At 34.1% G+C, this 17,719-nt stretch overlaps 2 protein-coding genes across 3 annotated transcripts in view; both read left to right on the top strand.

Moving 5' to 3' along the window:
• Positions 1-321: 321 nt before the first annotated feature.
• Positions 322-12,642, top strand: LOC139815287 (phospholipase B1, membrane-associated-like). Its single transcript, XM_071782095.1, has 7 exons — positions 322-602; positions 7,188-7,289; positions 7,831-8,042; positions 10,214-10,390; positions 10,710-11,008; positions 11,260-11,438; positions 12,008-12,642. Exons 1-7 carry the CDS (start codon positions 467-469, stop codon positions 12,190-12,192), a joined length of 1,290 nt encoding a protein of 429 aa, XP_071638196.1. The 5' UTR covers positions 322-466; the 3' UTR covers positions 12,193-12,642.
• A 143-nt stretch (positions 12,643-12,785) lies between these two features.
• LOC139815288 (phospholipase B1, membrane-associated) overlaps positions 12,786-17,719 on the top strand; it is a 9,983-nt gene continuing 5,049 nt past the window's right edge. The window contains exons 1-4 of one of the 2 annotated variants that reach the window (XM_071782096.1): positions 12,786-13,234; positions 14,590-14,929; positions 17,220-17,329; positions 17,647-17,719. The exon at positions 17,647-17,719 is cut by the window's right edge and continues 132 nt beyond it. In XM_071782096.1, coding sequence (XP_071638197.1) covers positions 14,825-14,929; positions 17,220-17,329; positions 17,647-17,719 — 288 coding nt within the window. In that variant the 5' untranslated portion in view covers positions 12,786-13,234; positions 14,590-14,824. The remainder of the gene's footprint in view (positions 13,235-14,589; positions 14,930-17,219; positions 17,330-17,646) is intronic. The other variant, XM_071782097.1, reaches the window with a different exon arrangement.

The raw sequence follows: 17,719 nt of genomic DNA, 5'->3' as shown, positions 1-17,719 counted from the left end.
CGTGTACGTGTTATTTAAATATATCGTAAAAATCGCTTTAATTTTTTTCGTTAACATTCGTCCGCGTCTTGTATAAAATATACGCTAATTGATCATTCTGACACCAACTATCATGACTATCAAATTATTCCTTAATCTTCTACGAGGACATCAAAAAATAGTCTTCAGTTCTTTAGTAGTATTTCTGAAATCTCAAATTATTCACGGTTTGTTGTTCCTTGCGGCGACAAACAAAGTGGCCTTGCCTCCGATTGACAGACGGCGGCGATCAAGGTCTCGGATCTTCCACTGCATCCGAGCCTTCTATGCAGGTTCGACTCCACGATGGGTCATTGGATACTTCGATCTCGGACGGTGCAACACGTACTTCTGCTGCAAAACACCAAGTTTCACAGTTCGGGTGTGAACGCGGCGCCGTCAAAGCCAAGCGACTTCTGGCTCATTGTCCGCACCACCCCGAAGAACAATGTGGAAGTGGTGGCAGTTCTATTGCGTTTTGCTGCATATATCCGTGATGGCATCGGATAGAAAGACCGCTCTTGATACGCCCTTTAACATCATGCTCCTCCGTGTCTTTCGAAATTGGACTTTCGATGCTTTCGGTACGTATGTCAACCAGTAATACGTTATTCATACCATTGTACGAAAGAATTTATATTTTCCTCGCTAGTCGCACTGTTATTTTATTACAGTGCTAAAATTTTCCAATTCCTCTTTTGATATAAAATTAAAACCATATATAGGCATAGTCCATTTGACGTTGTCTCCACGTAAGAACACGGAAAAAAGGTTAGTTACTATAGCAAATCTAGTCGTAAAATATTAAATAACGTTTTTTGCAGCGAGAGCTATATTTTCCGTAAAAGCAAAAAATGTAATACGTTACGCGTTTCTTTCCATTTCATACTAACTAAGAAGATTTTCAGACTTTATACAAATCCGCACATATGAAAAATGTTCAAATTTATTATAAATTTATTATAATATTATAATAAATCTTAAAAAGCAAAAAATCTCGTTTAAAAATACTTATGTATATGCAATAGACATGTATATTTTAGTAAGTCGCAGTTTAACTTGGTTACCCACGCATCTGATATGTGTACATTTAAAATTTCGTGTGAATAATTTGATAGTTAATTAGAAATAAAGTATTATTACAGTTTAGAAAAACAATTTTCTCAAAGATATAATCGTCAGAAATTGCCAGACAGTCTTTTCATGCATTGTACACAAGTATACATTACACCAATAGGTATATTCTTATTTGTCTGTTACCGCCGATATAGTGAGTGTTGACATATTTAACTTTATGATAATTTGAGTGTACGAGTTAAATAAAATAAAAATGTCTTTTGAACTCGCATAATGATCATGCGCGTTAGCATCAATAAAGCCTTGAAAAATGTTCAAACAGACACTAATTGACACCTAGTTAATACTATTTGGCACTTGTGAGTTTCTACGAAGATACTGTGACATTTTCAGCGAAATATAGTAAGCGTATAATATAACTAATATATTATAAGCATAATAAATGAAATAAATGTAACAGGAAAACATACATACCAATTTTATTTTTCTCAGGCGATATTTTTTGCAGATTCTTCAATCATTTTTCGATAATTCCTGTAAATCCAAGTGTATTATTTCTACACGCATAAACGTCTAAAAATGACACATTGACTTAAGCTCGTTTTACGTGTTTTGTTGCGTGTTAAATTAATACGTTTAATCGTATTAAATTAAAAGTTAATACGTTCAACCGTGTTAAACGACGTAATTTAAAATGACAAGAAATGTGTAAGAAGAGCTTCAGTTAAAATAACACACTTAATTTTGCAGTGTTTAGGAGAATGATATAAATTATAAAATTTTTTCATGCATTCTTAATTAATTTTAGATGGACATTACTTTAATATGACTATAATTAAAAGATAATTGATATTAAACTAATTTATAAGGAGACTCCAAAATTGACAAAAAAATATCTAGTAAAAATTATGCACGAGAAGTAATTAAGATATTTAATATATTTTCACGATTTGCGTGTTAAAAATCGTATTTTTTTCATATTTTACACACACATAATCGTGATTATTTTCCTTAATGTATAAAGCAATATAATCATGTAATTAATCGGTACACACCCTATTATTATTATTATTATTATTATTATTATTATTATTATTATTACAGGTAATTTTTATTGACTCATGTTGAAAGGTTGTTTTTCTGTTTTCCTATTACAAATGCGCGACATTTTAATTGATAGCCAGTGTCGGTTAAAACCTCTACGTGACAAATCATGCGTGTCGCCGCGAGCTGTCTTATTATACAATTACGATATTCGAGGATACGACACGCGAGACAATACGAATAGTACAGTGACTTATGCTTCCACAACATGTCATGCATTTGCATTGAGAATAAAACGCGTACGTAATTATCTTGATTTTTCCGAATAGATAAAAGCGCTTCGAACAATTAAACTATCATTTAAATATGCAAATACATACGAAGCTGCAAAGATACGGTACGATATGATTTTTCAAGGATATATGTAATTCGCGCGTTGTAGTGTGTAAGATTACCTAATGATTATCTAATGATAATTATTAAGTTCTTTTCTATTTGCGCATTCAGGCGATACTTGTTGAGTTTTTTTTGCCACGGAAGATATTTTAAATAGATATCGAGATTCTATATTGATGTATGATTGTGTAAGCTTATTCCGTGTTTTTTACTGGCTAATTTCGATTAAAAAAGATATAATAATGAATATGCGTACAGTGTGTACGACGTAGTCTGAAGGAAGCGATTTTCTTTCCGGTAAACGCGGCAAACGAATGTAACTCGCGTCTCCGCGATACTCCTTCCTATTTTGTTTAGGTGCTCTTCTGCATAATTCATTGTTTTGTCCGGTATAATTCGATGCACGTACCACATTACATTTAGGATCGCATTATTCTGTACTTTATCATTATTTAGCGACGGTATTTCTGTTCGTTTTGGTAAATATTTTTCTGTGTTTATTGCAGCAAGCTGCTTTCGCTTTTTTTTATTAATCGCATAATTCTTGTATTTGAGATCAGAATATCAAATTACATAAATTCACAGCGTTTGCCTGGATACCAGTAGCACAAAAAGATTTGTCTGTACGCCGGAGCCGGGATCGGACAGCGTGTTTTACCTTGTCGTCAGTTCTAAAATGTTGGCCTCCCAAGAAGTTTTTTATAAAGGTCCGAAAAGATGAAAATCGCTCGAAGTAGTGCAATGGGCAGTGTGATGTACAGCCATCTTTAAACTGTTTGCATCAAATGCATTCAAATGCTTTACTGCGGCTATAATTAATTGTCTCGTCATCGTACTGTGATGTCTTTAAGTCTTTTGTAAATGTTCGCCGGTTTCACACCTTTATTCACAAACAACTTCATAATAATTCGCTGTTCCATATATGCGTTAACACTGTTGTCCGACATTTTGCATACTAATTATCAATTGACGCAAGAGGAGCACCGCATACCGATGATAGAAGACCACTTGCCACTTACCACTATAAAAAAACTCGTCGCGATCGCATTGGTTCTATATCCTGTCCAAAGTCTCGGTTTGACTCGAATAACCCTCGTACTTTTTCTTTATAAATATCATAATTTAATTATCAAAATAATAATTACACATATTATCACAACCTAAACGATGTCCTTACATAAGTCCTAAGGACAGGTGTCCTAAGGTCAGAAATGGACCACCTTAGGACACCTGCCCTTAGAACATGACCTGCTAGATAGCCTTATGTTGGAAGGACATATGACTTTAGGTCTAAAAGCTATACGACCTAAGGACATGAAGACATGTCCCTAGGCCACATGGCCTTAGGATTGGAGGATATATGACTATAGAGCGGAAAGATATACGACCTAAGGACATGAAGATATGTATGACTATAATAACATCAAATAAATGTATATTGAGCTCAATCAATGACATCGACAATTAATCCAATGGGGCAACATTCTGCAAATCTTGGAATTAGAATACTTTTATTCACATACACACACACACACACACACACACACACACACACACATCTTTCCTTTACCTTGAAGACTTTTATTCTTATAGAAAAAAAAAGATTTATACTAATTTTTTAATAGAAACCAAATAAAGACAGTTTTATGAGCATTTCGTAATTTACGCTTTGTATACAAAAAATCTCGAATAGAAGAGAAATCGGTAAGCTGCAACGAGAATCGAAGGATTTCAGAACTTCTTATCAACGCAAAATCGTGAATGTTCTAGTAAATAACGCTAAAAGAACAAGTATCACTTGACAAAGTAAACGCAACGAATCTGAATATCTGGTTACTTCACATATCTGTTTTCGGTACGTCGAAAGTCAGAAGGACAAAGATTATAACTGAAGATATGTGATGAACGCAAAAGATATATGAAATGAAATTTAACACGTGCCGTTCACACGAATACATCGAGAGCTTTAACGTAAATGCACGCCATTAACACGGGAACACCGAGTGGACTTTTTCACGACCGAATAATATAATTCGCACTATTAAAAGTAATTCGTATAGCAGTCGTAGGACCGACTTATCCGAAGCTCGTCGGAAAGGCATGGACGAGGCGTAAGACTCGCTTATCCGAATATGCGATCGGAAAGAAGCAGATGTACTTAGCATTGATGCAAGCAGCTAATTCGCCGGGCAGACAATCCGGGATGTGGCCTCGCAATCCTCGCAAGGGAAAACGTCGTTTCGTCCTTCGCTGTGAATACGTCTTGCTGCTTCCTTAGATTTATCTCCTCGGGAATGTAATTCGTCCTTTTCTTGACTTCTGTATATAACGCACGCACGCACGGTGTAACGTTCGCGTACAACTGTTCCGAAATTTATCCCTTATATACCGGGAATACACGATTATGCGGGCCGAGGAATTCAGTGATTCCCGAAACGATGCTTTCGCTACCGAATATTGAGACGATCTGCCTCGCGCGCTTTCTTCGACGCAAGCACGGACCGAAATCAACAAAACACGATCGGCCTAACTTTCCTCGCCGCGCTCCCCTGGCCTTTGTCGCTACCCGAGCGCTGTTGCTAACTTCTTCTATCTCGCTCTATCTTACAACTATCTAAACATTTCTCCCCGCCTTCGTTGACTGAAGTCAACGAACATTTACATTACGTCGGTTGAAATAGGTAGAGGACAAATCTTAACTATCGGTCGCTTTAATACGGAGTGTTGGGTTCGAACGGAGACCACTCGGATGTGGCCGTCGCTTCCAGGATATGTTTCAACGATTCGGCCTAAAGGCCATTTCGATGGAGGGTATCTCTCATCGACAATCAATACAAGAGATCCAACCTTCAACGAAGGAGTTTCTTTATTCCATTTGTAAACGGAAAGATAGCGTTGTAAACCCTCGCTAGACCATCTGGTCCAGAAACTGTCCAACATCTGTCGAATCAGTTGCCATCGGGATAATCGTGATTCTTTAACCGCTTCTAAAGAAACAAACTTCAATGATAACAAACTTCAATGATAGTCGACATGAAATTTTTTATAGACTTTAATATCTCCGATATCGTTGCTAATAATTGATTCAAAACATATATCTTTCCATGTCCTTAGAACATAGGGACAGATGGATCTATGAATACGTAGGTCAGAAGGGCATGTCCTATGGTGTGTCAAAAATATAAAGGACATATATCTTTGCTCATGAAGGTCAGAAAGGGCAAGTATTCTGAAACAGGATATCATCTAGGACATGGGCATATTGATGAAGAAGAAGATGTTTTAAGTTATCGAGAGCATTCAGGACATGTGCCCTTCCTATGAAAGCTAATAAGGACAGATGTCCTTAGATAGAACAGCAGTCAGCTATCTAAGGACACTTGCCCTTTCTGGCCTTCATCAGTAAAGATACATGTCCTTTATACCCTTGACACCATAGGCCATGTGTCCTCCTGACCCACGTATCCATAAGACATCTGTCCCTATGTTCTAAGGACATCGAAGGACATCTAGGACATGTTTTGGACCAGGATATACCTATAGTATGCTATATACTAGTATATACTATCCGTATAGTATCACAATCATATTATGTCAATAATAACAAAACTAAACATAAAATAAAAAAATTTTTTTAAACAAGTTTTTGGAAAATCTGTTGAAAATAAACAGTTCGGCTACGTTCAAAACTCTCTTTTGGTCGAAACTGAAATCCAACCAAAACTTCGATTTTTGACCGAAACCAAAACCGAGTTTTTGATCGAACTCTAATGTCCATTGGATAGTTTTACAAATTTCTTCAAACGATCTAGCTTAAACTCTTGCAGCAAAACAATGAGTATCAACACTATTTTTAGATGAAAAAACTTGTTTTAAATCTTATATCAAGGTATTGATAAAGGCTGATCATTTACGACAGTTGTCGTTATATTGTCGTTGAGCAGGTATACTATGTAGTAAAAAAGCTACACAAAAACATTAAAACGATAACGATAATTTTCCTATTACAAATGCGCGACATTTGTAATAAAAAATTTTTTAATAATAATAAAAAAATAGGGCTATTCTGGTAAAGATAACAACGTCAAGGTTCTGCATACTGTGAGCGTTTAAAGCCCAATTATTTGAAAACGTAAATTTGTAAAAGTAAAAGATAAATATTTTTAAGCGCAGTTCTCGAATCCTGGCTGAGGTAATATTTTTCGCAATAAATTCTTTACGTTTTTTAAAACAATTAAATCGTGTAGATTTAATTCCGGAGTAGGGATTAATGTTCCAAGATAGCTGTGTTTCAAGTCCGACAAATTTGCGACGCGCAGTTTATTAAATTGGAATATATGTACCATGTACGGTGTGTAAATTACAATTCGTTATTTCTTTATACGTAAGTATAGAATATATGAACACCAACACCTTGTTACGGCTCCACGCTCCATCTTTCTTTGATTGATAAATATTTTTAATAGTTATGATTATTCTTTTATTGTAATTAATTAATTCAATAAAACGAGTATACATTTCATACTGCTTTATATTTTAATTATAAACTAAATCCATTTTTTTTTAAGAACAAAATTTATGGCCGTACGTATGACCATATGTAGGCATTAATTTCTCTGTAAATTGTAACGTATAACTTGTTACTCTTGCAGGTAGAACAGGAATGGAGGAAAGGTATCTGCGAGCAGCAAGAGACGCAAACAAAGTGCAAAAAATTATTCCCGACAATGTTCCGTTCCCTTGTAATGTAACAGGTAGAAAACAAAAATTTATTACCGTTTCTTATTTCCCTATCGATAATTGTTCCTCTGGTCATAATTGTCTTGTCTCTTTATAATTAGTACTATACATCTTAAATTATTAAAAATACAGTCATTAAAAATTGTGAAGCTTCTTTACATGTCAATGGTTTTTCTTAAAAAGTAAAGCATTTTATTCCTAGTTCAATACTTTTGATGTCTATATACGTCTCATGTTTGGCTAACTTGAATTTTTCTTTTAGCAAAATCGTCGCACATAATTATTTCATTGCAATTTTTATTTTTCAATATCACATATATTAATAACAAGAATCTTATATGTATAACGAATTAAAATGTTATTACAAAACAAGGTTTATGTAACTGAAGAGTGTGATTTTATCTCAATCGCTAATAAGAACGCATATGTCGACGTTTTCATTGAAGAATAGTCGATTGAAAGTTGTACAATTAATTAAATTGTTATAAAAAAGATAATAGAAATGCGAAAGATCGTGTACTTGATGAGTGCTACACGACTGACAATAAATTTCAGGTGGTCGATCATCAAAAGTGCCAAAGTCGGTGCATAAACTAAGACCGGGTGATATCGATGTCATTGCCGCGATGGGCGATTCTCTTACGGCTGGAGCTGGAATCTTTGCAGGCAGTCTGCTCCAGGTTGCCATAGAAAATAGAGGAGTTACTGCGGCTGGCGGAGGCCAAGGCACGTGGAGACAATATCTAACTGTTCCCAATATCATTAAAGTAAGGCAATCAAACCTTACAACGTTATAACGTTTATTATTGAACAAATTGCAATATGCATAAAACATTATGAGAAATGGAGATTTAAGATATTGATGGCAGCCAATCATGGCAGTTAAATCTATCAAATCTTAATTAAAATCTTTAAAACTATAGTAAAGTCTAATATTCTTTGCATTAACACTGCAAATCCAAGTGTGTCATTTTTACACTCATAAACATCTAAAAATAACACACTTGACTGAAGCTCATTTTACATGTTTCTTCATGTGTTAAATTACGTCATTTAACATGTTTAATTGTATTAAATTGAAAGTTAATACGTTAAATCGTGTTAAATAACGTGATTTAAAACGACAAGAATTTTGAAAGAAGAGCTTCAGCTAAAATAACACATTTATATAGGATTTTGCAGTGAATGTATACGATAATAATGTAAAGTCATAAATGCACTATTGGAGAACATTAAACATTTTTGTTACCGTACGCACTTGTAAACACACGTGTATTTCAGTTTCTGCATATTTCATAAATTTAATTTTCGACTACTTAAAATTTATTGCCGATTATGTAACATTCCATACATTTCCATGAAATTCCATATTTATTATATAATTTTTTAATAGCAATTTGTTTGATCACAAAACTTCATATGTGAATATACTCATATATGAATATAAATAAGTAACTTGAAAAATCACCACCATTAGGATAGTTTATTTCTTCGCGAATTTTTTGCGAAAATTGTGCACGAGCCGCGACGCACGATTTGTCATTATCAATTTTGAAATATGCCATAATTCTCGGCGTCGCGTCGCGTCGGTAAAACAATGACAAGGCAATCGACATTTTCTCCGTAATACGTAATGCAGCACCTTTGTTTTTACGATTTAAAGAAACGTGACAAACGCAGAAAGAATTGTTGCAATAGGATCTCAACATGACATTAACATATCATCACTGATCATCACAATGTTCAACTGCCTCTTCTTTATGGACTTTCGTCAATGATTACCTCCGATCTTCAGTCGCGCGCACGCGTCTTATACTTTAGATAGACATTATACGCATATATTATGCATGTAAAATTGCAATTTGCTAACTTTAAATTTTTGAACGGAGGATTACCAACACAATCATCAATCATACCTGACTAATGTAAATATCGTTATATGACATTTTAAAAACAGATTCTTCATTGTAAAGATGAACATTATATCTAATGTACAATAATGTACATGTAAGTGATTTACACATTATATCTTCCTAAAATATATTTTTTCTTCAAAGCTCGTATTATACTCACTGTAAATCCAAGTGTGTTATTTTTACACGCATAAACGTCCAAAAATAACATTAGACTGAAGTCTTTTTACACGTTTCTTTATGTGTTAAGTTACGTCATTCAATGCGTTTAATCGTATTAAATTAAAAGTTAATACGTTCAATCGTGTTAAATGACGTGATTTAAAACGATAAGAATTGTGTAAAAACAGCTAACACACTTGGATTTGCAGTGCTGTTATGTAATAATTATGTAATAAAAAGAAAAATAGACTTTCTTTACACCATTAGGGATACTACGTGACCTCATGCGAGAGTGACGGGTGTGTAATTAGCGGAGGAGAGCTTTGAAGAGGGAATTCCCCCCTTATCCCATGTGGAAATTTTATATTTCGTAAAATTTCTGAGGTAGTTGATGCTAACAACCTTACTTTGTAAAATAAAATACCAGGATATTAAGCAATGTCGAGCGAAAGTTAATATAATTCAGGACGTTATATCGGTTAATAAGATCGTTATCATAATCATCATTGAGCAATATTTAAAATTATGACTTCTTTATTCGCTCTCTAATTTCTTTCCTTACTTTAATAAATGTCTTTATCTAACCGAAAATTATTTCTCTTCTCTTCCTACTCTTATTTTATATTAAATAATCTTAGAAAGTTTATGATTAAATACATGATTTTTGTGACAGATTTTCATGATTTTGTGACAGATTTATAATTTAAAAAATTAACATAGAGACGGATACTATAACAATAAGTTAGATAAGAAAAGTTGTATTACGTCTTGAGAAGGAAAGAAAGGGAGTAATGTAACACTAAAGGCTGATCTAACAATGTGCGTGTGTACAAATTAGTCATCATAAATTTTCATTATATTAGGAATTCAACCCCAATTTGATAGGATATGCATTGGGAGACTCTTTGACGATTCACAAGGCATCGCAATTGAATGTTGCCGAAATCGGTGCTGAGTCCGGGGATATAGCTTACATGGCGGAGATATTAGTCAAGAGAATTAAAAACGATCCGAGGATAGATGTGCAGAAACATTGGAAGGTTTGTTGCACTAGACTATAGACAGATTCAATTTGTTGCAAACAGCGAGAGAAACGAGAGGAGCAGCAAATGTGTCATTACATGGACACGTTTTATTGCTTGCAATTAAGTTAATTATCACGCTTTATAGTTTTAAACTGATTTTTCTGACAATAAAAATTTGACGGAACTATTTATCGTCTGTCATAATTGTGTAACATTTTCCGAGATTTTCATTAATATGCTGTATTTACAATAAAATATATCGCTTTGCTGTCAAAAATTTTGCATTCTTATTTATTAAACATATATATCGACGATAATAAAATTTAATTTGCAGTTCATCTCGCTGATGATCGGATCCAATGACTTTTGCAGTGAATTGTGTTGGATTCCATCGCCGTGGTCAATTCTTGAAACACATAAAACTGATCTACTCCAAGCTTTGCGAACGTTAAGAGATAATTTGCCGCGAACCTTCGTGGCATTGATTCCGCCACCACATTTAAAGACTTTAGTCAAGACACGTGAAGGAAGACCATCGCTTAATTGTTTCATCACAACGGACGTCGAGTGTTCTTGCATGTTTGGTCTGGCATTTCGGCGTTTTAGATCTATGTATTACGACATTATGCGACAGTAAGCGTAATAACGTAAAATAAAACGGAAAATAATCTAGAGTATATTATTTATTAAATGTTAATATAATTATTTTCGGTAATGCAAAGTTATCTGTTTAAATAATCCAATACGACATTAAATAAAAAATACGTGTTTGGCATCAATGTGCGACATTAAAAATTAATTTTAGCTTGGTTCATTGAAAGTATCACTTTTATACCGTTAAAAGCAAATTGCGGATTGATTAAAAATTTGGAAATATATTTTAGGTGGCAGAAGCTAGATATGGAAATCGCTACTTATCCAGAATTCCAAAGAGATGACTTTACAGTCGTAGCTCAGCCTATCCTGGTGAATTTAAAAATTCCACTTGCTTCAGATGGGTATACCGATATGACATATTTAAGTAGCGATTGTTTTCACGTTAGTCAAAAGACCAACGCTCTTTGTAAGTTTATTAAGAATTTCCTTATATAAGAAGAAATTTGTTACCTAATAATTAAAAAACTGACCAGTGATCTTTCATATTTAAAACGCATTTTATTTATAGTTTTATATATAAAAAAAAAACATTTTATTTACAGCTTTATATTTAAAAACTCATTTTATTTATAGTTTTATATTTAAAATTTTAATATTTTATATTTATATTTTATTTTTATATTTAACCTAAACGTAAAAATAAACACGTAAGATGCACTTAATTTCTCAGGTCACATTTCTAAATATCATAATGATGTAATAATGTGAGAAAACTAGTCAAACTAGTAATATTATACCAGTTTGACTAGTTTGATCAGTCCCCAAAATTTAAATTGCCTAATTGCAACAGTCGTTTTGTAGCATCGAGTTTAACTCTGTTGCATTTTTTAATTAGTATTAAAAAAGTTTAAATTTGGTGAAAATTTTCAAATATGTTTTATTCAAAATTAACTAACTTTAAAATGTGTATTAAAAATATTTTAGTTGTTCAAAAATGATCTAAAAAATGATTCAGGATTTTCTATTTTTTTGCAGATGCAAACGGTTTATGGAACAACTTGTTGGAACCGGTAGGTGCCAAATCGACGAAATGGAGCAATTATGAATTTCGCTGCCCGACGCCGAAGAGGCCTTATCTGACTACAATGTTAAATTCAAAGCTACAAAGTGTTTCTACTAAAACTGCCGCTGCGATTCGAACGAGAAATATTGGCGCTTAAGAGAAAGTATCGATAGCGTTATTAGGTCATCAATCATAGTCACAATGTCGCAATCTTTGAACAGAATCGCAGTGCCAATTATTTAAGCGTAGACAAGATGCCATGATGTATTCATTAACTCTTTAAAGTACAAAAATGGAATACGGATAGAAAATTATTTCGTATTATGCCGATTATTCCAATATTATAAAGGATTAAATAATGTCAATCTGTGAAATACTTTATTATCTGCCATTTCTTGTAGATTTAATATATAAAATGTATTCAATTTAACTGTATTTAATATCTTTAAGATTATATTGTAAACAAGAAGTATGTGTGAATGATGCGCGTTTAATCTTTAATATTATTTCTGAAAAATAGCTCAAAGAGAATTTTTCAACAAATATTTAAACAAGTTTCTCTCTCTCTCTCTCTCTCTCTCTCTCTCTCTCTCTCTTTCTCTTCCTACATAATACGTATATGATACGACACTGTAAACGAGTTTGAGAAGCAAAGTTTTATCGTAACATCGGCTGTAGTCTCTTACTCACTCTTGCTCACGTACCTCGTCTACCGCATAGGAATACGAAAGAATGCAGGGGAACCGTAAATATGTTCATCGCAAAAGTGGGGGGAGGATCACATCGATGGGCATAGGAGCGAGTCTTTCTTCGACACGCTTCATTCATGTTTAGTAGTGTCATCCGGTAGTACCGGCGAAGAGAATCGGCGGAGCCTCTTTTCCGTAATTGACAAATCGCGAAGATTTTTACAATTCGAAAGCAGCGTGATTTATTACAAATTCGGCGCGACAGTTTAGTGCTTAGATAATTGATTTATCGTTTCCTGTGTGAATAATGACACGGATAGTTTCTACGTGAAAGGAGAGAAATGTTAATTATTGAACGTCTCGTGCCCTGGAAGGGTCAATTTTAGACGCGAGAATTATATTCAGTGAACAAAAAATATATAATTAAGATGGAAGATAACAAGAGTTACACGGCGTTTGATTGATCTCGTGACTGTAATGATGCGGAATAAGAAATCATCGGAAAGCAAGGTATACTTATATATGTATGTGTTCATATATTTAATGTATCCACTGCGTAAATTACAATATTGTACATTGTATATTGTATATGCCGTATATGATAATTTACAGTATTGTAAAGTTAATAAGTTGAGTTTGTACAAAATATACTTATTAAAAACATACTTAACCAACATTGTTAGAAAAGTTTTAATTACATTTGATTCGCGGAAATGATTTTTTAAATGCATGTGCGTGTTCTAGTGACAGTAAAAAGTTTCCCGTGTATGTACTTGTGTATACATACGTAACCCGATATTCTTATGATGTTGTTCCTACTCTTTTTTTTGTGTATAACAAATGACAAATTGCATTTTCTAAAGGCGTGAAGAGTGATTTATGAAAATGCCCAGGGGGCTGAAACGCGAACTTAGACATCAGCGAAAGTGTGCCTTATGTTTCTTAAAGGGGATCCGTAAAGCGACGCTTTCAAAGTCTTTGTCGACTCTTTCGGTTTTTATATCTTTGTAAAATTATGCGAAAACATATTGTTCGTCGTTCATTCCCGTTCGTACATTTCGTTCGAGTAATTGAGTGACAGCGGTTTCTTTCTTCCTCCCTCCTTCCCCCCCCGAGAGAACAGTCATTTTCGATATATTATATAATTAATTATGTAAGTCAAAATGTGACGTAAAAAAGAAATGTGAATTTAATGTGCGTTTAATCGAACGGCTTATGTAGGGCTAAACCAAATTTAGTCAAAATACCGGAAGACGTTCACTTTCTCATAGATAACGAAGCTAATGAGGCTACGAAGGATTGAGACTCGCGACTATTATAATATCATTGCGAAAGGAAATGCTTTTTTTATCTTACCGATTTAACGTCGTCTTTAAATTTAACGCATTGCATGCCGTAATGTTCATTCCAAACCAATCTTATTGTCGGCATAAATAATATGTACAGGAAAAAATTAATATTTTCTCTATTTTTATAGATTTATTAAAAAATTAAATTTTTAAAATTTTAATTGGCGTTTTTAATCATATTTTAAAATATAATTAAAGACATTAAACACAGTTTCGTTGTAGACTTTTGCTTAGAAAAAATACAGACAAGACTGCACTTTATCTTAAGCGAAAAAAGACCTGCAGATTGTAAATTTTTTGCTATTATATCTAACAGTGAGAGAAGATTGGTCAGAAAATTGTCTATCGCACGAAGGATTATGCTAGACGGCTAGACAACAGAGATTAGCTAAACAACTCTCTATGTCACGATGAGCGATCGCCGTTAAATAAACGAGAATCTGGTCGCGGCTTTATAAATATGATATTTCCGCTGGTATGTACGCGTAAATAATGGTCTGTACGTGTACGTCAAAGTTTGCAGTTCTCTTCAGTCAGAGACGCGGAAGAGCTATTAGAGACGCTCGCATTGTAGGATTGGAGGGAATGCGCCGATGGCGAGCGGAAGTCTCGTTCGACCAAGTCAAAGGCCGAACAAGATCTTCCAACATGGAATGATTATCACTCGAAGTCACAGGAAAGTCTGAAGAAAATTGTAAGGGGACTTTCTTTGGTAGCCAATTTTTGAAACGCTCGCCAATAGCCAAGAATTATGAGAGTCGAAATCATTTCCTTGCTCCTGATCGTCGCTGGCATCCATCCGGGCAAGTGCGATCTCTTCATGGATTTTTTGCGCAGCGTATTTCAAGGGGGAAGGGTAAGTTGTTATTGAAATTGCGCAGAATTAAAATTTCAGATCGATATTCACATTGTTAATACTTTTCTTTTCCTACAAATCATTCTTTGCGTTTACCACGTGTATTTTTTTATTAATATACATATAATTTTGTATTATATAAGAACAAATAAAAAGTTATTTATATGCAATGGGGAAATATGCGAATATAAATTCACGTAGCAAAGCCACGCAAAGAGAGAAGCTTATTTCGATAATATTAATTTCCATGTGAGCGGAAGTGAGAGTTATCGGTCCTGCACTTGCTTCGGCAATGGCTGACAGGTGAGGGTTTTTTATTGCAAAAAGATTACCGAAAATGTTTTGCATGCAGGAAGTCCCCTGTACGTCCGTGCTAGACGAGAAATCGCACGTGATTTGCGAGTCAAAGTCAAGCCTTGTTTTACGTGGACGTTTTGTAATTTCTCGCCAGATTCGTGGAAACATTTTCGTCGGATACGAGTAAAATATGAATGCGTTATTAATCTCATGCCAAACAGAGAATTCTCACGCGCCAATTCCACGGAAACCTGTGCAAAAGTTTTATATCACGTACGAAAATCATTGTGCGTTCTGTAACACGCGATATTATACAGTCCGACTACTAGTGTAGTAAAGTTTTGAAATTATTGTTAAAAGATCCAATAAGAATGAATTACGATACTAGGATGTTTAACGTTACGTGAAACCAGAAAGTGCGGACGCAATTCGAAAAGAAAAATGCTTTGCATTCTGAGCAATCGGAGAAAGGCCGGAACGTTTCTTTTCGTCGGCCTTGTGACCCGCGGAAAGAACTCCTATCGTGGCGGATGTGTTCAGGGCCGTTTTTTTAAAACACATTTGAGTTCCTATAAGTATACTACACATTGCACTCTCTATACCACTTTCCAAAATTTCCAATCCGTCCTTCGACATTTCGTAAGTACCACTTTAGCCTTTCCTTCATGAAAATTCAACACGAAATAGGCATTAGAAATTCACAGAGTAAAGTCAAGCTAAACGCTTAAATTTTAATGCTAAAAGTATTTTTAATTAATAAGTATTTTTAATGAATTATTTTAAAAAGACAAACTGATTAAAATGTATCGCAATGACATCGTGGCAAAGTATCATGTGTAATAATAAAAAATGACTAGTACAGACTGGCGCTTTAAAAGCTTGACAAACAAACCATATTCGACTGTACAGTTAAAAGAGTTCTAAATACGTTGTTCCTTTTTCGGCCGATGGTATGACCACGACAAATTCATACGCCAGTATTTAAGTCGTGACGCGACGCGGCGGAATGCAAATCCGAAGAAAGCAAGAGTGTACACGCGTGTCGAATGCTAAATGCGCTAATCGACACCGGCTTAAATGCTCTGGCAGAAAAAAATCCCAGGTGAAAAGATTGCCTCGAGGATATATTCTTACAACTGAAATAATGTATTAAATACATATTTGCGCAGAGTATTTGCAGAATCAAGCATGTTTAACTTACAATTAGCAAGAATATTTCCAAAATATCTGCAGTTACAGTAATTTTGCTCATCTTCCATCAATCACAATATTTTTAGGTTCCGTAACAATTTTAGTTCCGAAAATTTAACAAAATTTTAATTGGTCATTAGTCACTAACAACAAAATTTTAATTATTCACTAATAACAGTAATTATATGAAAATAAAATCTTTAGGTTTTTATACTGTACACGTATCTACAGTAGTTATTCCTTATTAATTTTTATTCCTTTACATATCTTCTTCCAGATAACGATCAATAAGGTGAATATTATCTTTAGCAAGCTAATTAATGACAAAAATGCTTCCTACTGTACCTACTGTTATCAAGAATTAAAGTTATCGTGACAGTTACGATATATTATTATGTATATAATCAAACTGTAAATCGTATTCGCGAGTTGCGCAAACTCAGATTACCGAAGCGAGTATCTGAATGATGAATATCACTTTAATGAAGATACGAATCTCGCGTAATTAGATATTGTGGTCGGAGTGACATTAAAGCGCACTAACTTCATCAAAGGAGAAATTACATCTTATGCGTTATGACCGTTCGGCCGCGCAAATTTTATAAGAAGATATGATTAACTAATCGTAGACGAAATCATACATTAATTTTTGCATTCTGTCCCGAAACAATTCCGCATAATTGTGGCCCACGCGCAAATATTTATAGCTACATCTAAATAATAATAAAGTCTATATGAACACCTTCGAACATGTGTAAAATAAATGCGGATGTGCGAATTATTTAAATCGCTTAATTTTTAGGACAAAATTGATGAAATGGGAATCTCATATCCTGAACGGTATGGCGGCGTACGAAAACAACCTATAATTCCTGACAACGTCCCGTTCCCTTGCAACGTGCGTTTTGGCAGGTATAACTCTCTGCAATTAAAATTAATAACTTTTGAACCTAGGCTTTAATGCTTGAAAATTGATAATAATTCCACATTTATTTTTTTCTCACTTCTTTCTTTTTCTTCTCGTTGACATCTACGATTTTTTATATTCAACTACATACACTTATATTTTCAGCGTAAATAAAGCTAAAAAATACTGCAATTTAAATTTTACTTATTATCAATAAATATTGTCAATAAATACGATTTATCATCGCGTTTAATGATAAATATGATGAGTTTAAATAAATGACAAGTCTGGATAATTCCAACGTTTTTCTCGTGCATTACAGGTCCTTGTCGATACCAGACAATGTTCATCGATTGAGACCGGGCGACATCGATGTGATCGGTGGTCTCGGTGAT

The sequence above is a fragment of the Temnothorax longispinosus genome, chromosome 6 (genome assembly GCF_030848805.1).
Source record: "Temnothorax longispinosus isolate EJ_2023e chromosome 6, Tlon_JGU_v1, whole genome shotgun sequence".
NCBI classification, from domain to species: Eukaryota; Metazoa; Arthropoda; class Insecta; order Hymenoptera; family Formicidae; genus Temnothorax; species Temnothorax longispinosus.
The sequence above is the reverse complement of the archived record's forward strand: the minus strand, read 5'-3'. Positions and strand labels throughout refer to the sequence as shown.

What these genes read in the sequence shown, in the direction of transcription:
- LOC139815287 (XM_071782095.1), top strand. Translation starts at nt 467, where the DNA reads ATGTGGAAGTGGTGGCAGTTCTATTGCGTTTTGCTGCATATATCCGTG. An exon ending in CTGTTCCCAATATCATTAAA is followed by an intron (nt 8,043 to 10,213) that starts GTAAGGCAATCA and finishes TCATTATATTAG; the next exon opens with GAATTCAACCCCAATTTGAT. An exon ending in TATTACGACATTATGCGACA is followed by an intron (nt 11,009 to 11,259) that starts GTAAGCGTAATA and finishes AATATATTTTAG; the next exon opens with GTGGCAGAAGCTAGATATGG.